The 25,776-nt window shown below is 30.1% G+C and overlaps 1 protein-coding gene across 1 annotated transcript in view; it reads left to right on the top strand.

Moving 5' to 3' along the window:
* dati (zinc finger protein datilografo) overlaps positions 1-25,776 on the top strand; it is a 160,652-nt gene that overhangs the window by 75,841 nt on the left and 59,035 nt on the right. The window contains exon 3 of the mRNA XM_088227227.1: positions 4,505-4,748. Within this exon, the coding sequence (XP_088083353.1) occupies positions 4,505-4,748 (244 nt within the window). The remainder of the gene's footprint in view (positions 1-4,504; positions 4,749-25,776) is intronic.

Raw genomic sequence — 25,776 nt, forward strand, 5'->3', positions numbered from 1 at the left:
AATACACTTGACAGAATAATCATTTTAAGTATACTGAACAAATTGAAAGTGAAAAAAAACAATAAATTACAATAAGGAAAAATGTTTAGTCGTCATCGTAATTTATCTCTCCGCACCCAGTGGTGCATAGGGTACTACAGTTTAATTCCACTTTCATTTATAATTTTTACCAGGGTTTTATCGTGACCGAAATCGTCAGACTGGTATTATTTATTTATTTTTACACTTTATATACACACATATGAGGGCGGGCATATTGGACTGATCGGTCGGTCGGTCGGGTACTGCATAGGGTACTACAGTTTAATTCCACTTTCATTTATAATTTTTACCAGGGTTTTATCGTGACCGAAATCGTCAGACTGGTATTATTTATTTATTTTTACACTTTATATACACACATATGAGGGCGGGCATATTGGACTGATCGGTCGACTCGGTCTTCCTCGTATCCATCAAAATTCGCATCGTAGATTCTTTGAGCTGTTCTTTCTTTGTTCATTCGCTCTCCAAACCAACGCAGCACCCTTTTTTGGATTTTGTGGATAATGGATGTCTTTTTGATTTTATCGCCTTAAATTAAAAATCTTAAAACTGACTGAATTTCTTCATGTTTGTTTCCGAGCCAGTGTAGTCTGACGATTGGTAAAATAATTCTTTACCAGGCTCCATATTACTTTTTTTTGCACTACGTGATACAAATATCAGAATTATTTATTCCACGATAATTATCTTGAAATTAACCTTATTGTTTTATTAAATTTGAGTCTGCCTTAAAGCGAAAATTTTTCAGAATATTTCTGACTTCTTTAGGTATTCAAAAGTTAAGTTATTAATTTTCAAATAATTTTTAAGACATTTTACAGTAAAAATGAACGAATTCCTAATTTTTAAACGCAAAGCAAAATGGCTTCCAAATGAGCTTTTAACCTGGAAGTTTTATATAGTTCACGTTTAAAAATACACGTTTTAGAGATAAAGTTTCGATCGGTAATCTAAACTTTATGTATAAGTAGGTAGTATTGTTTTTTTAATGCCTTTTGTCACGCGATCTTCGTTTTTTGTATACCCAGTTCCCTCCATATAATTCTATCTAGAACACGCGTTTCCGAATAAACAGTAAAATGATAACAAAAATGCTCAGCTCTGGAGAAAAATATTGATTATTCAACCCGGGGACGTCGCACAACCCTTTTAATCCAATCTATTTGTATGTAAATGTATGCACTAGTGATGTGATGATTTGAATCGATGCCCGTCTTAGGACATTTAACTTCATTGGTTATAAAACGATAATTTAAATGATACTTTATTGCCTTGAATTTTCTAAATTAAATGATTTCATTTAAATTTAAAATTGCAACTGATGTTCCTTATTACACGTAATTAATTCATATTTTGGAAACGAAGATGAATATTACCACAATCTTCAAGTACGTCAACTTTAACATACAAATAAAAAAATATCAAGTATGGTAAACTAAATAATTTTTAATGAAACATTTTGTCCATTAGGATCTACAAATATGGCGAAATATCGAGTAACCTGAGACAAATAAATAAAATATACATTTAAGAGAAAGATATGTTATCTAGTTTGATCGCTAAGCAAGAACACGTATAATTTTAATGAGGTGAAAAGAGACACTTATTATCAGGCAATCATTAATGTCATCTCACGTAAAGTAACCTCAAGTTACCACACGGTGACTTGAGAGAGTTTTTTCACAGAGTAGTCGAAGGTTTAAGTCCCACGACAACTTGATTTCTATTTTCTGATGAATTAGGTATTACACTCTAGGGAGTTATGTGATGTTATGATATACACTGCAAAAAGTGGTCACTTTAAACAGCCTGGTAAATGCTCTAAAACTTATTCTTCATCTCTATATTAATGATTAAATTTCAAGTGGAAAGAATAATTACTTTTGCGGACTTATGTTTAAATGCAATGTCTTCTAGCCAGCCAAAAAACAGACTGATCAAAAGAAGAGTTGGTTAAAACTTTGTACCAACGAAAACAAAATATAAAATATATCAAAAGCTACATATATTAAAAAAAACTAATAAATTAAAAGCAGACTTTTTTATGGGGAGATAAAGCTTGCATTTATAAGCTAAATAAAAGTGTACTGTGATATATACATTAAGGGATGAGGAATGTGGGATCAGGTAATGCGTTTGTAGGAGACAGGAAGAGGAATCAGGAAAGTTAATCTCTATAACTCTCTACCCTTGCGGGGTGAAATCAAGTTCCTCTCTACATTAATTTGGACAAACTAAAAACACTGCTGATACTTAAAAATACTGTCGAAAGCAAAATGTGTTTTAAACGTTTTGAATTAATTTTTCTTTCAGCTTTCTTTTTCCTTCTTATAATTATTTTCTTCCGTGACTCGGTACACTTAAGGAAGAAAGGTTGAACCACAGTAAGAACAAAGAATCGTGAATAAAGAAATTATCGAATAACGCGTTGGGTTTTCTTTTTAAATTACAAAAACGATTTTCGTAAAAAATACTACCTATTTTTCAATTTCCTCGAGAAAACTTTTAATTGATCTACAAACAAAACGTTTATGCACCAATATTGATATCCTCCCTCTTTTTTAACCCATACACCTTGTAACGATGTAATAACTTACATTAACATATAGGTAAGTTATTAATTAAAAAATACTTTGTACACTTCCGCTTATTTATTTGACCAATTAGCGCTTTCACCCTCTAATGGGCATCTTCAGACTGAACTGGACTTTTAAATTTATAACTAATATGCAAATATAAGTTATTACATCATCACAATGGAATTCCATCAAGAATTGTCAATAAATAATTTTAAAATAACCTAAATTCATTTTTTTTAAATCAAAAAATTATTAAAAACAGCAAGTGAAACTTAAGTGTGCATAAAAATACATTTTATTATTCATTTATTATTAAACTATGTACTTACTTATATATACATATATTTTAATGTAATGTAACCCGCAGACAAGCTTCGGCTTTGCGGGAACAAAAATACAATTATGTATGTTACTGATTTGTCAAAATAAATAAAACTTAAAAAAAAAAAAAAAAAATTTATGCATCTTGTGTAGCACCGCGTTGGTATTTTTTACAATTTGATTAAACTGAAAAATGGTCTTAGTGTAAAATAAAAATATTTTTTTTATCGCATTGCCTAGTATGTAGTAGAAATAATTCAATAATCTTTTCGGATTTTTATCCTTAAAAGAATTAAAGAAATATGGATGTTTAAACATAGGTTGAATGAATAAAAATATACAGAAAGTAATGTGACCACTTATGAAATGAATAATAAATGATTTACAAAAAAAAAATGATATTGTCATTAAAAACTAGACGAAGAATGTTTACAAACAATTTTTGTCATTTTCATAATTCACTTTTTTTAGTGTTAGTCCATATTTATTAAATTTATAAATATGAGTATTTTAATGACGGTAATTAAATCTTAACAGAAAAAACAAATGTGAATAACTATGAGAATTTTCAAACTTTTTATATGTGTGAGATTTTGTGGATGTGTGCTTGTAAGAGTTTTGGGTTAAATTTTAACAGCTGATTGACCATGGTGTGAAAGTGAAGAAAAGAATGAAGATAAATTTTGATGTTCAGTGCCCCGATTACGATGAGAAATTAACAGAGTTATCTTCAATTGTCGATAAAATATAATCAAATTTTCTTTTAAAATATATGTACGTTTAATATGTTTTTTTTCGAAACGTATTTAATTACAGGTTACCGACGAAGATATATTAAATTTGTAAACAAAAAATATACACATTTTCTTACAGAAAACTCGATTTTAATTTTCGTACGAAAAAATCGATTATTGGATCGGGGTCCGCATGACAATGAAAATTTAACAGAGTTATGTCCAACTGTATAGAAAATAAAATAAAGTTAAAGTATGAAAAAATTTATATTCGTGAAAAATTGTTATTTAAAATATTTAATTATAGATTGTCTACGAAGCTACTTACTTCAAATTTTCGTAAATTTTCCCTCATAAAATTTGATCTCACTTAATAAACCATCATTACTCCCCTTTTTGCACACAATGGTGTATAGGGTACTGCATTGGTACACCGATTGCAGCTTATCTTGATATTCTTTTGTTACATGAAAGATGATTAGTCTCATGGTTCAGGTATAAGTCCAGGGATGAAGAATTATTCTAGTGATAAAACACGTTTTTAAATAAATATTTCCTGTCAATCATGTCAATAATTAAACTCAAGACTTCTTGCATGGTAGGCAAACGCGCTGACCACTACACCACAAAACCGACAAAACAATAATTTAATGAAGCTTTACTATCCGAGAAGCAAACAACTTCATAAAATATTGAAGATAACTCTGTTGACTTTAAATTGTAATCTGGGCCAAGAAGTTAGTATGAGGACAATAGTTAGCTTAATCACTAAGTTCATTTCGTAATGTTGATGCAGTTTTTAATTTAACCCTTAACTGTTCACAGATCTTCATGCACAAGAACGCCATGCAGATGCATGCGCGTGAACTGCAAAGGGGCTTGGCAGGCGGAGCTGGTGGGGAAATCAAGCCTCATCAATGCCAGCAGTGCTTGAAATCCTTCTCATCCAACCACCAGCTCGTACAGCATATCCGAGTGCATACTGGAGAGAAACCTTACAAGTGTTCATACTGTGACAGGCGCTTTAAGCAACTAAGCCACGTTCAACAACACACGAGACTCCATACCGGTAAGCATTTTTTATTACGGGGTTTTACCACCCTCTTTTCCAAGACTTGGGCACTGACAGCATCCTTAGTGGTAAAATTTGCTAAAAAAAGTCCAGGAGAATCTTTACTGTAAGCCAAAGTGTTATACTTTAGGAAACGTATTTAAGCATATTACTTTCTGCTGAACAAACCGCGATTCGTTTGCGTTTTTTTTTTGTTTTAAGACGGTAAATTGCTCTTCTAATGAAAAGCATTGTTTTTTTTGTTGTAATTTATTCATAGAAGATTCTAATTTAAATCATGAGGACTCTAGTACTGCAGGGACCCTCAAAAATTGGTGACCGATAAACAGGACTGTTGTTTCAGGAGCTAAGCAAGAAAAGCTCTTATTCTATATAGCTTCAGTGGGTAGCTCCATATTTAAACCCAAATATGCATCTAGTGCACTTAAACCTACCCGCAACAAAATAAATATTAAGGTTCGATAGTTTGAAAACCTATAGTCAATATAAAATCACGATAATAGTGTACAAGGTAAAAGTTAAATCAAACTAAGAAGTATTTTTTTTTAAATGATATCATTTTAAATACTGCAATGAATGTTTATGATGACGCTGAAGTTAAAAAGTTTTATTTTGCTTCTATTTGGCGATTTTAATGAGGCACGTGTTACTAAAGAGATGTTTGTTAAAGAATACGTATATACTTATAATTCAAATAAATTTAATTTTAGGGAAATTTAAAATCAATCAAGACTTTTGCCGATGAAATTATTTTATTTTTTATAAAAAAAGCCAAACTAAAATGGTCGTTAATTTTCAAATTATAATTCCATATTTTTATTACAATATACGTAATTAATGCAAAATTTTCTTTTAACTTATTTTTAATAAAGAAACTTGTTAAAACTGTCTCGCCTACTAGAAATAATCTAAAACGTGTTTTTTTTATTATTTATTTACTCTTTATTAAGTAAGTTCAAAACATTTTATTTCTAAATAAGTTTATTTTATTTTAAGGTCAATTTTTTTCAAGTTAAGTAAAACTCATAGATATTACTTTTTTATTAATATATAATAATATCCGAAAAACTACCGTTTCGAAATATAACCATTTTAAAATACAGTTACATATAATATAATGATGATTTTAAGAGTTAAATTGAACTATCTGTAAAGTTTACTGATGTGAGTTATGGTTAAAAACTGAATTTGTAGCGTTACAAACAATTTTGTTTACCTCGATTTAAAATACAAACAGATCCTGAAAAATTCTGAAATAAAAATAAATCACGTTAAGTGTGGGTGGAACCTAAATCCAGGCTGAAATACCACGCCTGGAAAATGAAATAAAAAACTTTCAGTTACGAGATCCAGCTAATGGGGTTGGGTGTCCATCGCGGCGGCGCATTTTTCACGACAGAACTTTTATTTTTCCGCTTTTTTACGATTTTTCACGCTTTTCTCTCTCCCATTGGCGGAAAATGTACACGCCTATCGTAAAAAAAGAAAACTCGAATTCCCCATGCACGAAAAAAGTTCTCCGACCAATAGGAGGCCTAGAATTCAAGCGTGCTACGTTCAGATGATTAATTACGATCTACGTTTTCTTTTTTTTTTAAGGGGGAGTGTATTTATAAATATATTAAATCCTTATAATAATAATTGAAAACGTGAGTGGATGAAGGCGTTATGTCACAACTTCTTAGAGGATGATATCCAGTCTTTTTTTACAAACATTTGGACAAACTCAAAACACCGTTTTAAAAAAAATACTGGATTAGATCGTTGTGTATTTTGAAAAATTGGGTAGTTTACATAATTAATTATAATTAATATTTTTCAGTATCTAGATCCGAACAAATAATTTTCAAAACATACTGGGACTAATTTTGACAGTTTTCTATTTTTGCCATCATCAAAATTCTTTTTCGCACCCAAATATGCATAGGGCACTGCATTATTACATCAATCACAGCGTATCTTTATCATTTTTATTACATGAAGGTGATAATCAGTCATATGCTTATCAGTCCAGGGACTATGAAATTTTCTAGTGTAAAAACACCCTTTTAAATACCTACATATTTTATATCAATCATGTCGGGAATCGAACCCGAGACCTCTTTCGTGGTAGGCAAACGCGCTGACCATTACAACACGAGTTCTGCCTTTAAGTTGAAGTAATTTTTTTTTTTTGATTTTTGTTTATCTAACTCATTAAATTGTTATAATATTTTATATTTTAAAAGGCACTTGTGCCGTATAATAAATAATAAATAATTAAATTACTACCAATCATTTAAGATTTAACGTACGTGATATCAATATTTCGTTGCCAAATGACTTTTTTGGTATCTGTTGAAATATCTATCAGCCTTTTTCATAATAATTTTGTGTTTTATCACCCCCTCCTCAAATTATATGATACCCCTTTTTTATGCAAAATAATAACCCTTAAATTAAATATTACTTAACGAGTACAATAATTGCCTTAAAAAGGGTTCCACTAATTATACTTATATTAAATAATTGATTTCCTACCTAAAAAAAATATAATATTAGGCCAGTATTTTTTTTTTAAAAGTTCAAATCGAGAAATAGTTAAGATTATTTAAAAGACTACTGAGAGATATGGTAAAGATTTAAATACTATTAAGCGTGATGTCTCGATTTTTATTGAAATATATGTTTATTTTATAATGTTTACTTTTGGTACTGTTAAATAATATGGATGCTTCCATTTTTCATTGTGTTGTATCCCAAATCAACATAGGGCAAGAGCCTCATAGATAATGTATACGTGATTATTTTTTGGTAATTGATTTATTTGATAAATGAATAAATATAAACAAATATATAAAAGTAAATCCTCCAAAATACAATTTATTATTAATGAAAAAACTTTTTTTTATTGACAGTAGAAAAGCATCCATAGGTAGAGTCCATGCCAATCTTTAATAACCTCTGCTTTAGACGCGAGTAACAACTAGTTGTCATGTAAATTATTATAATGTGCCAACTAACACACATACATTTGAATGTTTACAAGGCGAACCAAAAGGCACTAACACATTTACATAAGGTTTTTAAACATTTGAACACACGGTACGTTTAAGAATAAAGCTTAACTTTTAAAAAGTAACTACTACATACTACATCCTTGTAAATACAGTTTCTTAGTTTTTTTGTCTTTTTTAATATTTTTTTGTTACTCTTTATTTTTATCGAGTTTTGATCTTTATTATTATTTAATATTCCGTATTAATAATGTTTTTTAAAAGCAAAAATACGTTTCATTGAAACATTGGTATTTTTGGGTTAATTTATTTAGTTTATTTAGAAAACGTCGTCCCACGTGTACTAAAATATTACTGAAATTATAAAAAGACCCATCATTTTCATAGCTTGTGTAAAAATATGAATATAAATTATTGTTACATTAATATGCATCTTACGACTAACCAAAATTAATTTCAGTTTCGATTCAATTATTTTTTCATAAGATTAATTTAATTTCGGAGTTATTTTAGACTACCTAGATGTAAATAAATATTATGTAAAAAAAATATAATCAAGCTCTAGATTCAAGTGAACTCTGTTTAAAATTTAAAGTTTATCAGTGTAATTATTGTCGAAAGTTCTTTGTAATTATATTAAATAATAACTAATAGTCTCTTATATAAAATAAAAGACTAGTGATGCTAAAATCTACAAATTTGAAATAACCAGTGATGTTAATAAAGACATTTATTAACACATCGACGCTGGAAAGAAAAGAACCAGTTACCAAGCGACGTGTAGCAATTATGCGGAAGAGTCAAATTGAGTTTTTTTGTTAAATTAATTAATAATCTCGTATTTAAATAGTAAATTAATTAAAATTTCATGACTTAATAATACGTATGTATATTTTTTTTTTATAAATAAAAAAAAACAAAAAACTATAATTCTTATCTGCATGTCACGTCGCTTAATAACATTTTTTTTCGTGTGTTTACTTTCACTTTGTAAAAAATGTCTTTCTGATGTAAAAATTCAATCTGATTTCTTTGATATAACTTAGAATTTTTTATTCTTACCGATTTTGTGTGAATAAATCAAATTTTATAATGATGTCCCAGTCTGCAAGATATTATTGGTTATTCAAAATATGTGAGTTTTATTAGTCTATTAATTCTTATTAGAAATATATTCAGCAATAAAAACGAGAAATTGTTTGAACTTAAATTTAATAATAATAATAAAAATATTTTATTTTACTTTTATTTAAATAACTATAAAGTGTTTTTATTTTTATAATTTAAATGCAGTTCCACCAAGAAATGTCAGTAGAAATACTCAATATATTATATTTAATAAATAAATAAATAATTTGTTTCCTTCGATGGAACAATTTTAAAGCCTTTAATTTTCCATTTCCAAGCCTTAATTATGATAGAAACCTTGTATTAAAAACAGCCAGGCAAGGTTGTATTTAAAAATCCATTAGGTAGAATTTTTGAAGGGGTTTTTAGAATTCGGTAGAATTTAATTCCTCTGCCATTTATTGAAAAACGATCAAAATCGAATCAACCGTGTTTTATTTAAAGACATCTTTAGTGAAGTGTTCCACTTAATTCATTTATAATTTATTTTGCTAGAATATTTAATTATTTACTTAATTATATTTTCTTGTTGTCTGGGCGGACGTAGAAAACAGTTCTGTGTGTGAAATAGAACCAAAAACCTGGACAAGTGTTTTCGAATCGATCTCTACTTACTCTCAGTTACTCATCGCGATGGTCGCACTGTCGTAATTATCGATGTGATAAAAATTTCTCAGCATGATTGTTTATCGTTTTAGCGATTCCAATGAAATATCGAGTATATTAAGAATATTAACACCGGTGAAATTCAAATAGGTGATTGCGCAGCAGGATTATACGTCGCAAAACGTAAATATTTGTACATTTAATATTAGGTGTTCACGGATGTTCCATTGTGGTCGCGAATACGATAAACAACTATGGTGAGAAATTGTTATCACGTCGCTTATTAGCACATCGATAGTTATTTGTGATTGAGCTACAAGCTCAATAAACAATATCACTGTCAATATTTATCCCATTAACACGACATTTGGTCAAAGATGCGAGTATTATCTCGCTGCCAAATTGTTCAATATGCATGTCCATGAAATTGTTTAACAAATAACAAAAAATATTTTAAAAGAGAAATAAATTTGGCTGAAGCAAATTAGCAGCATTAAAGAAATAAAATTTATTTCTGAACACTGTACAGTCCTGCTTTGCCATGTGTGAATTTTTTTGGTAATTCTTGATTTTTCTTTTTAGTAAGTATTAAACACTGCATTTCTTTATCAATGCTATAAAATACGGTATCATATTGATATCATTCAGAACGGAATATGGGTCAACTGTGACAGCTTATCACAGAACTATGTTAATATTAAATAGATATAATGCAGTGTAATGTAATACTTTGTTGAATAAAATCCAGTTACAAATTAGCAAAACGATCGCACTGAAAAACTCACAAAACGACCAAGTATTTTTATTTTTTCCATTAAGTACAAAAATAAATGCTTTTGACCGGCTTTTTGCTTAAAACCAATATCTTGCAGTCAATAAAAAAAAACGGTGATTAAAAAAAATTTTTTTTCACTTTAATAAAATGTTAAATTATCATCATCATCCCAGCACTGCATTGGTAAACTAAATTCATTCGTTACAGAAAGTTAAAAGCGATGTCTCACGCTTCAGATTACGTGGAACTGAACCTAGGACTTCAAGAACGGCACGTGAAAGTGTCGACCACTAAACAAGTAGGCGGACTGCTCCACTCGATTATCTTAATCAGGACTTTTACCTGAAAGCCGCTATCAACTCAAAAATATTAGTCTATGCTTACGGTTCTATTTTTAACTCAGAACTATGTTCTTTTTCTACCAAATATGCATCTTTATTTTTGAATTACACTTGTTTTTATGTAAAGAGATAGAGTTCGTACATAAATATTACCTTATCAATAAAAAATCGTTTTGTCAATCTCGTGGTTTAATAGTCAGCGCGTTAGCCTACCACGCCAGAGGTCTCGGGTTAGATTTCCGACATTGTTGATATTAAATATTTATTAAAAAGGGTGTTTTTACACTAGAATATTTCATAGTTCCTGGACTGGTACCTAAAGGTTAAGACTAATCATCTAACCTTCATTAGAAAAAAAATATCAAGAAACGCTGCGATTAGTGTAACAATGCAAATGCCCTTTGCAACATTAGGCGCGGAAACGGAATGATGATAATAATTAATAGAAATGTTTTCGTTATACATATTATAAATATGACGAATGTGGGATGAATGACTACAAAGATAGCAAAATAAAATATTAAAGTTAGTTTATGACCTACCCTATCTAACAGCAACTGAAGAACTTTTTAAACAAACCAAACAATTATTAAAGCAATTAGTAATAAGAAAATGTTTAAAAAGGCTATAAAAAAATGGATAGTGGAGCTAGATAGAAGTAAAATGGATTGTCTCATTTGCCCATACCAATACTGAATCAACTGCTCCACAACTGTATGGTTTATGTTAGGTTTTTGTTATTTTCATTGTGTGTTTTGTAATATAATTAATATAGATGTACATAAATACCTTGTTTTTAAAGCTGTCTGAATATTCGTTAATTATGTTTGTTTTTTAAGTTAGTCTTCTTTGTTTATTCTCAAATGTTATTTCATAAAACTAAATTGTTAAGTGTCCTCGGCACGGGAAACCTCAGTGAGGTCACATTATTTTTATTATTAATTATAGTTTGTAAGCGAAAAATATGAATAAATAAAAGAAAACAATTAAATGTAACTGAACTCTTTAAACTAGAATCCTTAAAATGTATTCATAAATTAGCCACTGATGTAATTGAAGACGAAGAATTAAAAGTTGAAATAAACTGTATTAAACACGAACACAATACGAAAATATCAAAAAATATCATATGCAACCTTTTAAAACGAGAAAAGGACAATCGAGACTAATAAACCATGGACTAAATTAAACAATAAACTACCTGACAAAACTAAACAAAAGACTCAGACAACATTTACAAACGATGTTAAAAATATTATTTTTGACAGTTGAATGTGAATTTTAAAAGTAAAAATTTTTGTTAAATGTATGTAACCCGTAAGGGTTTATCAATGAAAAATTTTCATAAAAAAAAAATTCAAACCATTGATTTGATTCATTGAACAATATACTAAAACAGAGATAGATAACATTTTAGCGAAAGGAATATTCATGTCCAGGGATTCACGGGGTTTACTTGTCATTATCTGGTTTTAACATCTTAATTTTCTTTGATTCTTCCATCCGTTGATTTTTGTGATGCTAAAGAACTGAAGTTCGTGTGATTTTACTATTTTTTCTTCATCCTATACTCTCGCAATTTATAAATATTTGTTATTTATTAAATGCTTAACGCCCAATTCGCTTTTTAAATGGTACAGTTTTTTTTTTGACAGTATACTAATAAAAGTAAATCAAAATTCAAAAGTAAAATAAACACACTTTCTTTTTCATTTCCCTTACTAATTACTATAGGGTTACGTATTCTAACAAAAGACCACCCCCAACTTTTCTCTCTTTAAAAGACTTTTACACACCTCCATTGAACTAACTGAAAAAGGTCTTAGCATTTAAGAATGGTGACAAAAAGAAGGCTTTTATTACAAAGAGCCCATTGTTCTTCCCTTTTTCTATTTTGTAAAGAAAATTTTGTGAACTAGGCTATTAGTAAAAAGGTTTTTTTCTAGTCCGAAATATTGACCCTGTTTTGCTTCATATTTTTTTTTACAATAATATTTTGCTAAATCATGGTTTAACAACTTCTAAATATTTATTTAAAATCTGTTCTCGTTGAACTTCAATACGTTTCGTAATTTTTATTATTATTTTTACTAAACGAATTAGTTCTTTCTTATAAGCTTTTGAAAGTTGTAGAGAATAAGAAAAGGGGTAAAAATTTCGTAAGACATTATATTTTAGCAAAAGCTGTACCATCAACATTTTTACAATAAATTTCCCCTTAATAAAATCTGATCGGGGGAAGCATGGTCGTTGAAGCGTCATAATTGCCACGCTATAAAAATAATTGGTCAAATCATTGACAGTTTTAAAATATCAAAGAAACAATTAATTTACATGAACATTATTTTGTTATTCATTTTTAAACGACGCCGTAAAGTACTTGAAATAAATAAAATGTTTTTCCAAAGTATTAGGTACTTTTTCAACGTTTTAGAACATCACATTTTTGTTTGTTTTTTTATTTATTTATAATGTCGAGATCCGTGCATTATGTGAGGCTGAGATAAGCATCATTGACAACCAAAAAAAATGAGTTCTGAGTTGGTTTGGACATGTACAGCTGTTTCATGGCGTTCTATTCTTTCTGTCCACCCCTATGAGGAAACGGCGTATTTACAAAAAAATAATAAAAACAAAAAAGGAGCAAAAAAATATCTTTAGATTAAATAAATATAAAACTACTTGGTTTTTAACTCTTTTTTTCTTCTATCGACCGGTTTAAAGCTACACAAGCTTTATAATCAAGGTTTAATTAACTTATAATTTATATCCTATTTTATTGACAGTGATTACAAAGTATTACATCGATAAATATGGAGCAAAAACTTCAAGTATTTTTGTAATGTTGTTCTTGTAAAGATAGCTTTTAGGTCAGTAGAAAAAAATAAAAATAAGTGGTTAAAAACAAAGTGGTTACATTTTTTTTTATTATAATGTATAATCACAAAGTTATTCCTTCAAATACGAATTTATTTTAAATGTCTTGAGAAAATAAAATTTTTAAAAATAAATAAAAAAAATGATTGTTTACAATACAATTTTGTTATTTTTTTTCAAATCAAAGTCCTTATAGTACCTTGACTCAGCATTATATAAAGTTATGAAGCTAAATATGAGAAATATATTTTTTTCTTATAATTTTAACAAACACAATTCTAAACAAGTTTTTTTTAAGTTTTAAATTGAAGTATTGAATTATGTTTCTTAAAGATAATAAAAATATTTCATAAATAAATTGAAGAAATGCAAAGTTTAAAAAAAACAAAGAAGCATTGAATGCTAAAGAGAACTTGGCAAGTCCACTTTTTAAGGAAATTCAGTTGTTTTCTTTGGTCTAAGAAGCGCCACTGAAAACTTTTCTTGGGAAGCTTTTTCCTCTCAAGTAATTGTGTTAGCGTCGGGAGGAATTTTTCTTTTTCCTTCTTTGAAAATTCAAAATAAAGAATACAGATTCTTTTTTCATTGAAACTCTTTTGTTTTTCTTACAAATGTTTCTTTTGAAAGAAGCGAAGGAGTTTTGTTTTGTAAAAACAATCATTAAGAATTGTTTCGCGATCTCATTATACTATAATTGCAAAAATATGTAGTGCTGTTAAAATAAAGGTTATAAAATAATTTAAAAAAATATTTATTTCCGAAGTACTTCGAATAAATAATATATGTTGATCCAAAGAATGAATATCTTGAAATTGTTATGTTTAATATTATACCTTTTTGGCTTGTATATATATAATTTTAAATACTCTTAAAATTATTTTTATGCTTTTTCATACTTTTTTAGTTTTTATTATGTATATATAATTTTAATATGCTTTTTATAGTCTTTAAGCGTAATTGGGTTAATATTTTGTCGATTTTTAAAACTTTTTCATTATTTTTTACTGTACTATGTATGAACATATTACAATAGAGATGAAGAACATTTTAGAGAAGGTAATTTAGAAGTCTAGGCATATAGAGGGCTTATGACCTGTCATTAGCTGGTTTAAGTGGCCACTTTACTCACTGTGTAACATTCACCATTCTACCCATATTTGAATATCTATATTCCTTCATTTCTTTAATATGTTGATTTTTGTGAAGTCCAAGAGATAAAACCTTTATTTATGCGGGTAAGATTCATTTGATAAAATTATTTCATCAACATACTGGGCAACGCCTAAAAAAATTTTGTTTTCAACAAATTTCAATCATCAACAAAATCACAAACATCAATAGATGAAAGAACTGTAGGAACATTTATTTTGTTTTTTTTTTTTTAATATTTTTTTTTGCACCACAACAGGCCAGGAGGCCCAATTACAGTGGTGAATTACATCACGGAACACCCAGGCTTGAAAAAAATCTAATTTTAATTTTGTGTTCTCACCGGGAATCGAACCCGGAATCTTCCGTGCGTGAGTCAAGCGTCTTGCCCACCATACCACGGAGGCCGCCGAATACATATACGAATATATTCATTATCTAAAACGATTAGTAGTTAGTCTTATGCAAATGAAATCAATCCTTAATCTATTTACCTTTTTAACTAATAAATTTGGTTATCGATGAAAATTTTACATTTACCTCCCAATATTAATAAAACATTGTAAAATAACATTTTTTTATTAAAAAAAAAACACTAACGTTCATATTAGAAAGTTTAAGAATCATTCCCGGCTCTACCACATCTTAATTCTTTTTTTTTAATGATTATGTAGAACGAAAATAAAATGACTGTCGAAACGTGGCGCCATATAACTTATTACAATATGTATGTTCCTACTTCTGAATAAACATCTACTTTTTTAATTTTTAATTTAAAGTTTTACATCATCGCCACGTTTTAAAGAATGGCGCGTTAATTTTGAAGCGGTGCACGTTTCAGCTAGACAGTGCAATTTTTTACCCTGTGCAATTGCAACATCTCTCACACCCCCTTTCCCTTAAAATCAGGCCTACAACGCCAAACTGCATACTGAATGCATCGTCGACCACTCCCATTGCATACGACCGACCAATGCAATTCACCCACGCACACATGTACAGACCCACATACACAGGCCGACACATGTGAGATTACAAACACATTTTCAGGGTGCACAGAGGGGTAGTTAGTTGTACATGTGTGGTCTGTTGATTTTTGCAATCCAAATAACTTTGATTTTTGAGTATCCATACAAATAAAACTTTTAACACTATTCTGTACTCAATTGAACTTATTTATACATAAAACAGCCAGCCATAAAAAAGTGAAACTGTGATAATAGCCATTTTGTGAGAACAAAAACTTTTTTGTCTACACAACAAGTGGGATATTTTTGACTTTTACAAACTATAAACAATGAATACATGAGTTTTTTATAAATATTAAAATCAAGAATCTTAATTGTATTTGACCAGTTTTTATGATTTTTAAAGTGCCATTAGATTTTTCCAGTGCTGTGGGTGTTTTCTGCAAATTGGGAAATGCCTTTTTTGTAATCGACACCTTTTTACGAAGAAGATTAATATAATTTTTGTTATGAAAGCAGTTTGGCTGTATTCAGCAAAACATAGAATTGACCTTACTGCACCCGATAACATCAATATCTCATTTTTCCAAAACTGTGGACTGGCTGCTTTTTGCATAACTTCGTTCAATTGGCTTATGATTGTACAGTCGTTATTTGCATTTTATGGTGCACAAGTCACTGTATAAGTTAATTATATGGAGCGTATCTCAATCATATATTACAGAAAGGTAAGGTTATTAGTCTTACGCTATATTTATTTAAAATAAAACACTGTGTAATTTTTACCACAAAAAATTTAAAAATAATTACACTACTAGTTAAAGGTATTCTTATTTTTTCATCATCATGTATAAATATACTTTTAATATGGTTTGCCAGTCATTCACACTACAATGTTTTATTATAAATATATATTTTATTTAATTCCACAAAGTAAGGGCTCAAATAATCAATAATATAATTACGCTATATTATATAATATATAAAAAATGCAACTAAGGAATTTCATGGGTCAATGTTTAAATATATGTAAAATTATAATTATTACACAGAATAAATCTATTAATTTCAGACTATAAAACGTGGTGGCTAGACTTCAATTATTCACTTCTCAAAAATATTTTTTTTTCTTGAAATTTCTTTCAATGATATGTTAGAAACCATTTTTTTATCAATCATTTTTTTTGGAAAAGGGCGGGCACTTAAGTTGTACACATATGCACCCCCTCCTCTCGTTCATATACCATTGCACGTGGTGTATGCATGCGTGTATGCACGCATGCGTTAAAGGAAACATACACAGTGACGTATCGTGACGTATAGTGACACGTCGCGTCGCGTCGCATCGAGTCGCGTCGACCCTCCATTATAACCATAGAAACGTTTTTAAAAAATGATTGACATTGCAATTATCTCAGCAGACACTATGGAGTTATTAAATATTTTATATTAATTATGACTTAATTCATATTAATATAAATGTGAATGTAAATATGTATGCGTATGTTTTTGTAGGTACGTTTTTATCGTAAGAACTTGACCAACTTGCTATTCTGCAAACAACAAAACGAAAAAAAAAACATACAGATCTCGCTTCCTCTACATTCGTACATCATCTCATGCACGCGCGCCAATTATTTCGACTTCTGACATGTCCATCATCAAGTATTTGTTGCATTTGGTTTCGCCATGTCTTCCTCGCTCTTCCTCGATTTCTGGGTCCATCCACATTCCCAATGTAAATCTTTTCAGCCGTTTTTCGCTATCCATTCGCTCTACACCTCTAACGCAGAACTCTTTTCTTGGTTTTGTCGATAAAGCTTTTTTAGCTTCACGTAATGCCGTACATCTCGATCTGCTACCCATCATTATTTAAAGCAGATATGCTGGATTACAACACCCTCGAATCTCGTGGTTAAATTTTTCTTGGGAAGCATTTCTACAAGCTGATTTCTAGAAGTAACTTTAATCAAAATGTACTGAAAGAGATCAGTTTGTATGTTCCCAGCAATTATACTAGAGCGAGATATCATGCACTGTTTTATACACCCAAAAGCCGTACAAATACAATTCAGAATTTACTCATTAATAGGGCAATTCGCTTTCTGAATACGGCTTCTGCGGATAATATGAATCATTTTTTTTGTACATATTGGCAGTTTAGTATCTATCTGATTTCTTTTTATTGACTTCTTACTTAGTTTTACAGTCTGCATTACAAAATGGGTTAAACAGCCCGTCAAGTAATGCAGACTACAAATTTTAAAATAAATAAATAATAATTATAAAAATTATAATAATTTCTTTTTTTTTTTTTTTCACATAAGCATTCTACTTTACAATTTTTTTAATTCCCGCCAAACTGCAAAAGCAGTTTTTGCAGGGATTTCTCTCTTAAAACATTTTGGTAACACAACATAATAATGTTTACATAAAGTATTTTTTAAAAATTCTTAAAAATATCAATAAAATAAAAGTTTTAAAAAAATTCAATACAAGTAAATCAAGTCTTTTTTGATAACGAAATATATAAAAAATAATAAAAAAACACTTTTTTTGACACTGTTTTAAATTGTTTGGTTTCCCCATTTTTTTACATTTTTTTTTTATACACTTAACTTAGAATTTAAGAAAAATATTTTTCAAACCAATTTTACTTTGTTTTTATTCATATCACTATTCTTTATTTCGTCCGGGAGTCTCTTTACTATGCGAGGGAGTATATACGCCCTGGTCGTCTCTCCATACGCATTTATGGGTCTTCTTTCTATGAAATTTCCTCTCGCTTTTTGGCGCGTTTCCTGCCTATGTGATATTGGCGTTTTATAGAAATCCATGAAGTCCTCTGTTACCAGACGATATTATATCATATTCTGTACAGTCAAAACTTTACGCATCGGGAAAAGACTTTCCTAGTCAATCTCGTCTTGTCCCATTCTTACTATTCGCTTCTATCCGTAGATCTGTTAAAGGTCTTGTCAAATATCTCGACATTTTCATATTGGATTTCGAAAGCAAAAAAAAGGATTTTAATACGAAAAGTATTTGTTCTTGCTATGCGAATAATAATTATATGAAACAATAGGATGCTAAAACCATAGTAAATCTATTTAAACTTATAATTAGAAATCAAACACTGATTTAAGTCTACTGAACACTTTAATTTATTTTTACAAATATAAACATATAAAAATAAAAACTTCGTGACAATTGTTTCGCCTTATTAGGGCATTTATTTATTTATTCAACTATAAAGCTTCATTAATTATCTCACAATACATACTTGTTTGTCAATAAATACTGACTTTGTTATATTTTCCCCGGAATTCAAATATAAATACCTAAATTCCCTATTACCTATTAAACACTTATCCTCACCCTTAACCATTGGTTTTTCCCTCGATTATGATTAATGTACATGCTATAGTTAATAAGATTATTTTTATTTTCTACTTAAGTACCTTGAATTTTATAACTATATAAGGACATTCAATCCAAATAATATTCACATTCGTTTGAAAATGCCCTAATAAGGCGAAACAATTGTCACGAAGTTTTTGTTTTTATATGTTTATATTTGTAAAAATAAAATAAAGTGTTCAGTAGACTCAAATCAGTGTTTGATTTCTAATTATAAGTTGAAATATAGAGTTCCACGAAATAAACACCAAATCAATCAATCAATCAGTAAATCTATTTTATTGTAAAATAATGAGCGGGAGAATATAACTTATACCAAGGAAGACAGAGGCGCTGTTCTGAGGCCGGTATTTGTGTGAAAATACAAAAAAAATCGTTCAATCAGTTAATTATTGGCAATAAGTGGGAGATTATTATACCTCTACGCAAACAGCGCACTAAATTTGGCGAACGAGCATTTGCGGTCGTAGGCCCTACGGCGTGGAATGCTCTCCCAGCAGAAGTCCGAAACTGTGAGAGTAAAGTGATATTTCGGAAGAAACTTAAAACCCACTTGTTCTCTAAACCATTTGAATAAATTCCCAGCATGTGGTGACAAAGTACATTATTTTTCTAAAGTTAAAATTAAATTTATATCTTGATATAATCACTTTGTAAAGCGCCCTTGAGGTATTATATTACGAAAATGGCGCTGTATAAGTTATCCATTATTATTATTATTATTACGCTAGTTATATGACGGGTGTATTTTTTATTTTTATATATTTTGCTACAACAGGCCTCAATTATATAATATTTGTTTTAAAATATTAATGAAAAGTTATAAGTAAGTGTGTCTCTATGTTTTTTTTAATGTCTGAACTTTAGAATGTACTACTTTTTGCTTGAGGTAATACGATGTTACATCTCCATGTGTAAACGAATTTTGTAGCACAGCCTTTTAAAGGTTAATAACGTGTGGTTGCGTTGGTTAAAATAATTATATTTTAACATTCAAATTTATGGTGTTAGGAACCAAATTACAGTTGCATTGATTTTCTATTTGCATAAATTTTCAGTGCACCAAAGTTGCATATTCAAATATTTATTGAAAATGCTAATTTTATCTAAAATATTTGGTAACTAAATACGCCAGCATTTGCATTTATTAACAGCTGAAAAGCATTAGGACAACGCTCCACCAATCATTGGATTAGTTTCAAAATGCGCCAATCAGACTGTTCGATTCAAATACATATGTAGAATGCGAAATTTTTATAATCGAAAATAAATCATTATTGAAGGATTAATAAAATTTCTAGTTTGATTTCCAAACTTTATAATTTTATTTTTTATTTTAAAAAGAGTGAAAAAAAATTTTGGAATGTAATTTAGAAGTCTACGCATTTACAGGGCTAATGATCTGTCATTGGCAGGTTAAAGTATCCACTTTACCCATTGTGTAACATTCACCATTCTACCTATGTTTGAACATCCACATTTCCCTAACTCTTCCATCTGTTGACTTTTGTGAAGTTGAAGAGCTGAAACCTTAATTATGTTGGTGAGGTTCATCTGGCTGAACCGAATATTTTCCCTCTCTGTTGCATCAAATTTAAATCTAAATAACTCTCAAGGGAGGAAATTCAGTCTGTCTACAAACATTTGGACATACTCAAAACATTGTTCCAATTCGAAGGAAACGAATACCGTTCTGTATGTGAAAAAGAACACTTATGGATTTTATTTAACAATTTCAGGGCCAACGAGTTGTCAATAACATATTATTAGAAAATAAGGATCAAATTGGGGCAGAGTGGGGTATAAACCTTAAACCTCTGATCTGTGAGCCCACAACACTAACCACTGGACTACGACCCAATTCAAGTCGATTATCGAGTTTTTTCAGCTTAGTGGCTATATCATCATTCCCTTTCCTCACCCAGTGGTAGGTACATAGGGCACTGTATTGGTACACCAATCGCAGTGTATTTTGACAATTTTGTAACATGAAGGTAATATGATCAGTCTTATGCTTCAGGTACCAGTCCAACAACTATTAAATATTGTCAACCATGTCGGGAATCCAATGCGAGACCTCTGGCATGGTAGGCAAATGCGCTGACCACTTCAACACGAGGCCGACAACTAGTGGGTTCTCTCGTGTAAAAATCGTTAAAATGAAAATCAAAGTCATGGTTTCCTAAGCGCGTTTGCCTGCCATTTTTAAGGTCCTGTGTTCGATTCCTGACAGGATCGATTTCAAATATTTGCCTGAAAGGTAGTATTGCACTTAAAAAATATATTTTTTTATTTATATTGCCACCTAAGACTGTTCATTTTACCTTTGTGTGAAATATTATCGAGATACGCTTCGAATTGTAATATTTATTTATGTATTTATTATATACATACGGCCTAAGCCAATTACAACAGTTACATGAAGAAATATAAATGCAAGAAACTGAACAAAAAGAGCATAAAACTATTGAGCAAAGACAAACAAGGGCAAAACAATAATAGTAAACAATATATTCAAAAAAACAAAAGACCAAAAACTTTCAGCTAAACCATGCCAATCCAACTTCATCCCACACTGTTTAGTCGCGAAGAGATCTACGAAAAGCCGGAAGATCTATCCCAAAAAATTCTAAGTCGTGTAATGAGTTGACTAATCTACACATTCTGGACATTGGGGCATAAAAACCAAAGTTTCTCTTAGAAGATTTTATAAATAGCAGATTTTGACTTCTGGTGACACGGTTGGGAACATGAAAAGAAATTGATTGCAACAGAGATGGGACATCACTTAAAGCATTAAGTATTTTGAAAATGCATATACGGTCCATCTCAGTTCTATGTCTCTCCAATGAAGACAGATTAAGAGATTGCTCTATTTCAAAATAAGAATAATTACCCCTTTGTAATCCGAGCAACCATGCCACTTTTCTTAGAAAACGGTGTTGGACAGACTTAATATGGTCAATATGAGTCCTGAAGAATGAAGACCAAATAGGAGAAGCGTATTCTAGATGGGGATGAACTAGTGAGCAATAAAGAGTTTTGATGGTATTAATATTTTTGAAGTCCGCCGTCACTCTATTGATAAAGCCGAGAAGTTTGAGAGATTTGTTTACAATATTATCAATGTGTTCACGATAGGAGAGTTAACTATCTAAAGTAATGCCAAGATCCTTTATTGACGAAACTATTGAAAGGGAAGGTAATATTTACCCTTTCTGGTAATATACTCCACAGGATACATGTGATTTTATTTTTACTCATCTACTAAAACACGATTAAAACAGCATTAAAGTTAAACAGTTTTATCATATTTTTATCAGCATTTTCACAAATCATAATTAGTTTTAATTTTTTTTTAAATCGCTTGGGATTCTGAAATCTTTTTAACCCATCAAATGTGTAAAAAAATATGATTTCGTTTTGCCAAGATGAGAATTAAAGCAGTAACTTATGCTCCATTAGTGCCAAGATATTATAAATTGTCTACAATAATTTAGGCGTACCGAAAATATTATGAATTATTTTTTATTGTTCTTGATGTATCTGTACAGTGATGTAGTGGTACTGATAGTGGTAGAGGTGGGGGTGGCCAGGGTAGCATTCTACTACATAGTACCTACCAGATCGATATAATCATCACGGCTACACCCCTTTCCCTCCAAAATATTGCACGCGTTACCTACGCAACGAAACGCTACATAAATCTCATGCTTTTATTCCCAGTTCAGAAAACTCTTCAATATTGCAGTGCCAAATCTATATCATGATCATTATTTATCATTCCGCTCACAGCGGTGCATAGGGCACTACATTGATGCACTAAATGCAGCGTTTTTTGAACATCCGTTACATAACAAAATTAACTGAAGAACTCTCTTATGATAGAGAAAATCCAAAAGAAGTTTCTGAGATATCTCTACATGAGAGAATGTGGGTATTATCCTTGGCTCTGCCCGACCGAGTTTCTCCAGGATATCCTTGGCTACAACAGTTTAGAGACTAGAAGGAATGTGTATTTAACTACACATTTTTATCGATTGTTGCACTGTATGATCGATAATTCTGAGATTATGATGAGCATTGGTTTGTATGTTTCTAATAATTACCTAGGAGCGTCAGCATAGATTGTTTCATATTCCGATATACAGGACCGACCTGCCGATGGTTATGCATGTTGTAAGGGCTACTGCTATGCTGAACAACATCGCTCTGGATGTTGATCTGTTCCATGTATCCAAAGGGGTTTTCCGAAGCAGGATTCTCCTACTTTTTTGACAAGAGTCTCGTTATGTATTTTTTGTCTTTTCATAATATGTACGTATTTAATTTTAGATTGTCATGTTTATATTATTCAAAATCAATTAATTGAATCAAACAGATATGGAGAACATTTTAGAGAAGGGAATATGGAAGTGTAGGCATTTACAGGGCTTATAACCTGTCATTGGCTGGTTTAAGTGGCCACTTTACACACTGTGTAACATTCACCATTTTGTATATGTTTGAACATCCACATTTCTTCAATTCTCAAATCTGTTGATTTTAGTGAAGTTAAAGAACTGAAACCTTTATTGTAGTGAAGAGATTCATCTGACTGAATTATTTCACATACTAGGCAACGCCAACGCCTGAAAACAATTTTCAAATTTTTGAACTTCTTCTTAGACCAGTTGGTTTTATAACAATATTTTAAGATTGTCCAAATGTTTGTAGACAAAAGACTGGATTTCACTCTCTTGTGGTGCTACATTTTGAATAATAACAAAAGTTTTCGTTTTTTGATAATTTAATTGACAGACTGTTATAAAGCTGGGTTTCAAGAGGATTAATTTTTTTATTTCATGATTTATTTTATTTAAATAATACTTTAGAGTATACTCTGAAATACAATATTTTGTTCGAATCTCCCGGGAATGGGTCTTATTTCTATCCAGATAGTACAAGGAACAGCTCTTTCCCTAATCTGTCAGACATTTTAAATAATGGATTCCTAGTGGTAAAAATAACTTATTTTTTACGTAAACATCCCGAGGGAAACTTTGGTCCCACCCCCTCAAAAAAAGTAATGGCGTATAATAGTTACACAACCCTTTCATATTTAATCATACTTACCCCTTTGTAATTGCTATTTACCAAAAAAGATCGGTTAATGGAAGAAAAAAGAAGCAATGGAAAGCCTTAAAATATTTTCATTTTTTATTAAAAAAAATGTATTTACGTTCTTTATCATTTATTTACCAAAAAAAATCTACTATCTATCGATTTGTTAATAACCTACTATCAGAGAATGGCAAACAAGTTATGGTAGAGAGAACTTCGAACCTCGGATCTCTGATCTGTGGGTCCGTACCACAACCCGGTTCGAAGAACCCAGTTTTGAATATGTTCCTAATGAATTTTTATATAACCTTAATGTAATGTAATCAAAGGTTTATATAAGTTTTTAGAATGTTATAAAGTAACGTAAAAAAGCATTAGTAAATTAATTATTTTCCTCAATACGCGTAGGTGCTATTTATTAACATATATTTTTTTGTCTTCTGTATGCGAATTATGCCGTGCTTTTTTTGCTAGCAGCAAAGAAGACCTGCAATTCTTCGTAACAAAAGTCTACGACGTATGCAAGAAAAGCGATTTACTTATGAATGTTGATAAATAGAAAGTGATGGTTTTTAAACGGGACGAAAATACAACTAAATGTATGATCGGTGTGAACAAAGATATTTTGAATCAGATAGAAGAATTTGTGTATCTGGGAAGTATGTTTACTAGGTCGGTCAAAAAAAGAAATAATCGGCGTGCGTGCATGAGAAGGTGTATGAATGTAGAGGAAGCGAGTTCTGTAGGCAAGGATAGAGTGATATGGCGTTCTATCCTCTCTGCCTACCCCTACGGAGAAACGGCGTGACGGTTTGTTTGTATTTTTAATTCTTTGTGCACGAATTAAATATTGACTTATTAAAGCATTAATAAACAATAACAATTTTAAAAATAATTCAACAGAGAAGGAGAACCTACTTTGGAAGAAAACGTGAAATTTTAGACACATTAAAGGCTTATGACCTATCAGTAGTTGGTTTAAGGGATATTAATAATAATTGAGACGGTTGTGGTCTCGTGGATGTGTCACGGACTTCTCGTCCGGAGGTCGGAGGTTCTCTTTTATTTACGACTGGTTTAGTTCCGGGTTCGATTTCCGGTGACAACCCAAAAAAATATTCGAGCCAGAGTTCTGTGCTGTAGTTTGCTAATGTAATTCAGCTGTTTGGTCTGTAATGGTGCAAAAAAATAGCCGTCAAATTAAAATAAATAAAATTAACACAAAAATTACATTTATAAAAAAAAACACCTTAAATTTTAAAGGAAAAAAAGGTAATTTTAGAATAAGTATAGATGTAAATATTGCGTCGTAAATATAAATTTGACTATGTTTATCGTCGAACTAAATCAAATAAATGAATAAAAAAATCCTTTGTTAAGGCACAAGATCACAGGGATATGTATGTGACTTGATAAGTGAGATTCATTGTAATTTTTTTTATAGTTTTAATTATTATAACTAGCGTCAGATTAATCACAGTAGGGTATTTAGTAACAAAAGTACCATTGACGAATTAAAATTTAATAAACAAATATTTATGAAAGCTTTTTCTTGAAAAGCATTTTCGAAAATATAAAACGTTTTTTAATATCCTAAAACATCCCCTTTGTATTATAGTAATAATGTTTATAATGGCATAAACCATTACTGACATCAATCAT

Source organism: Micrasema longulum, unplaced genomic scaffold (assembly GCF_059751315.1).
Source record: "Micrasema longulum isolate JH-2025_06_02 unplaced genomic scaffold, ASM5975131v1 h1tg000041l, whole genome shotgun sequence".
Lineage (NCBI taxonomy): Eukaryota > Metazoa > Arthropoda > Insecta > Trichoptera > Brachycentridae > Micrasema > Micrasema longulum.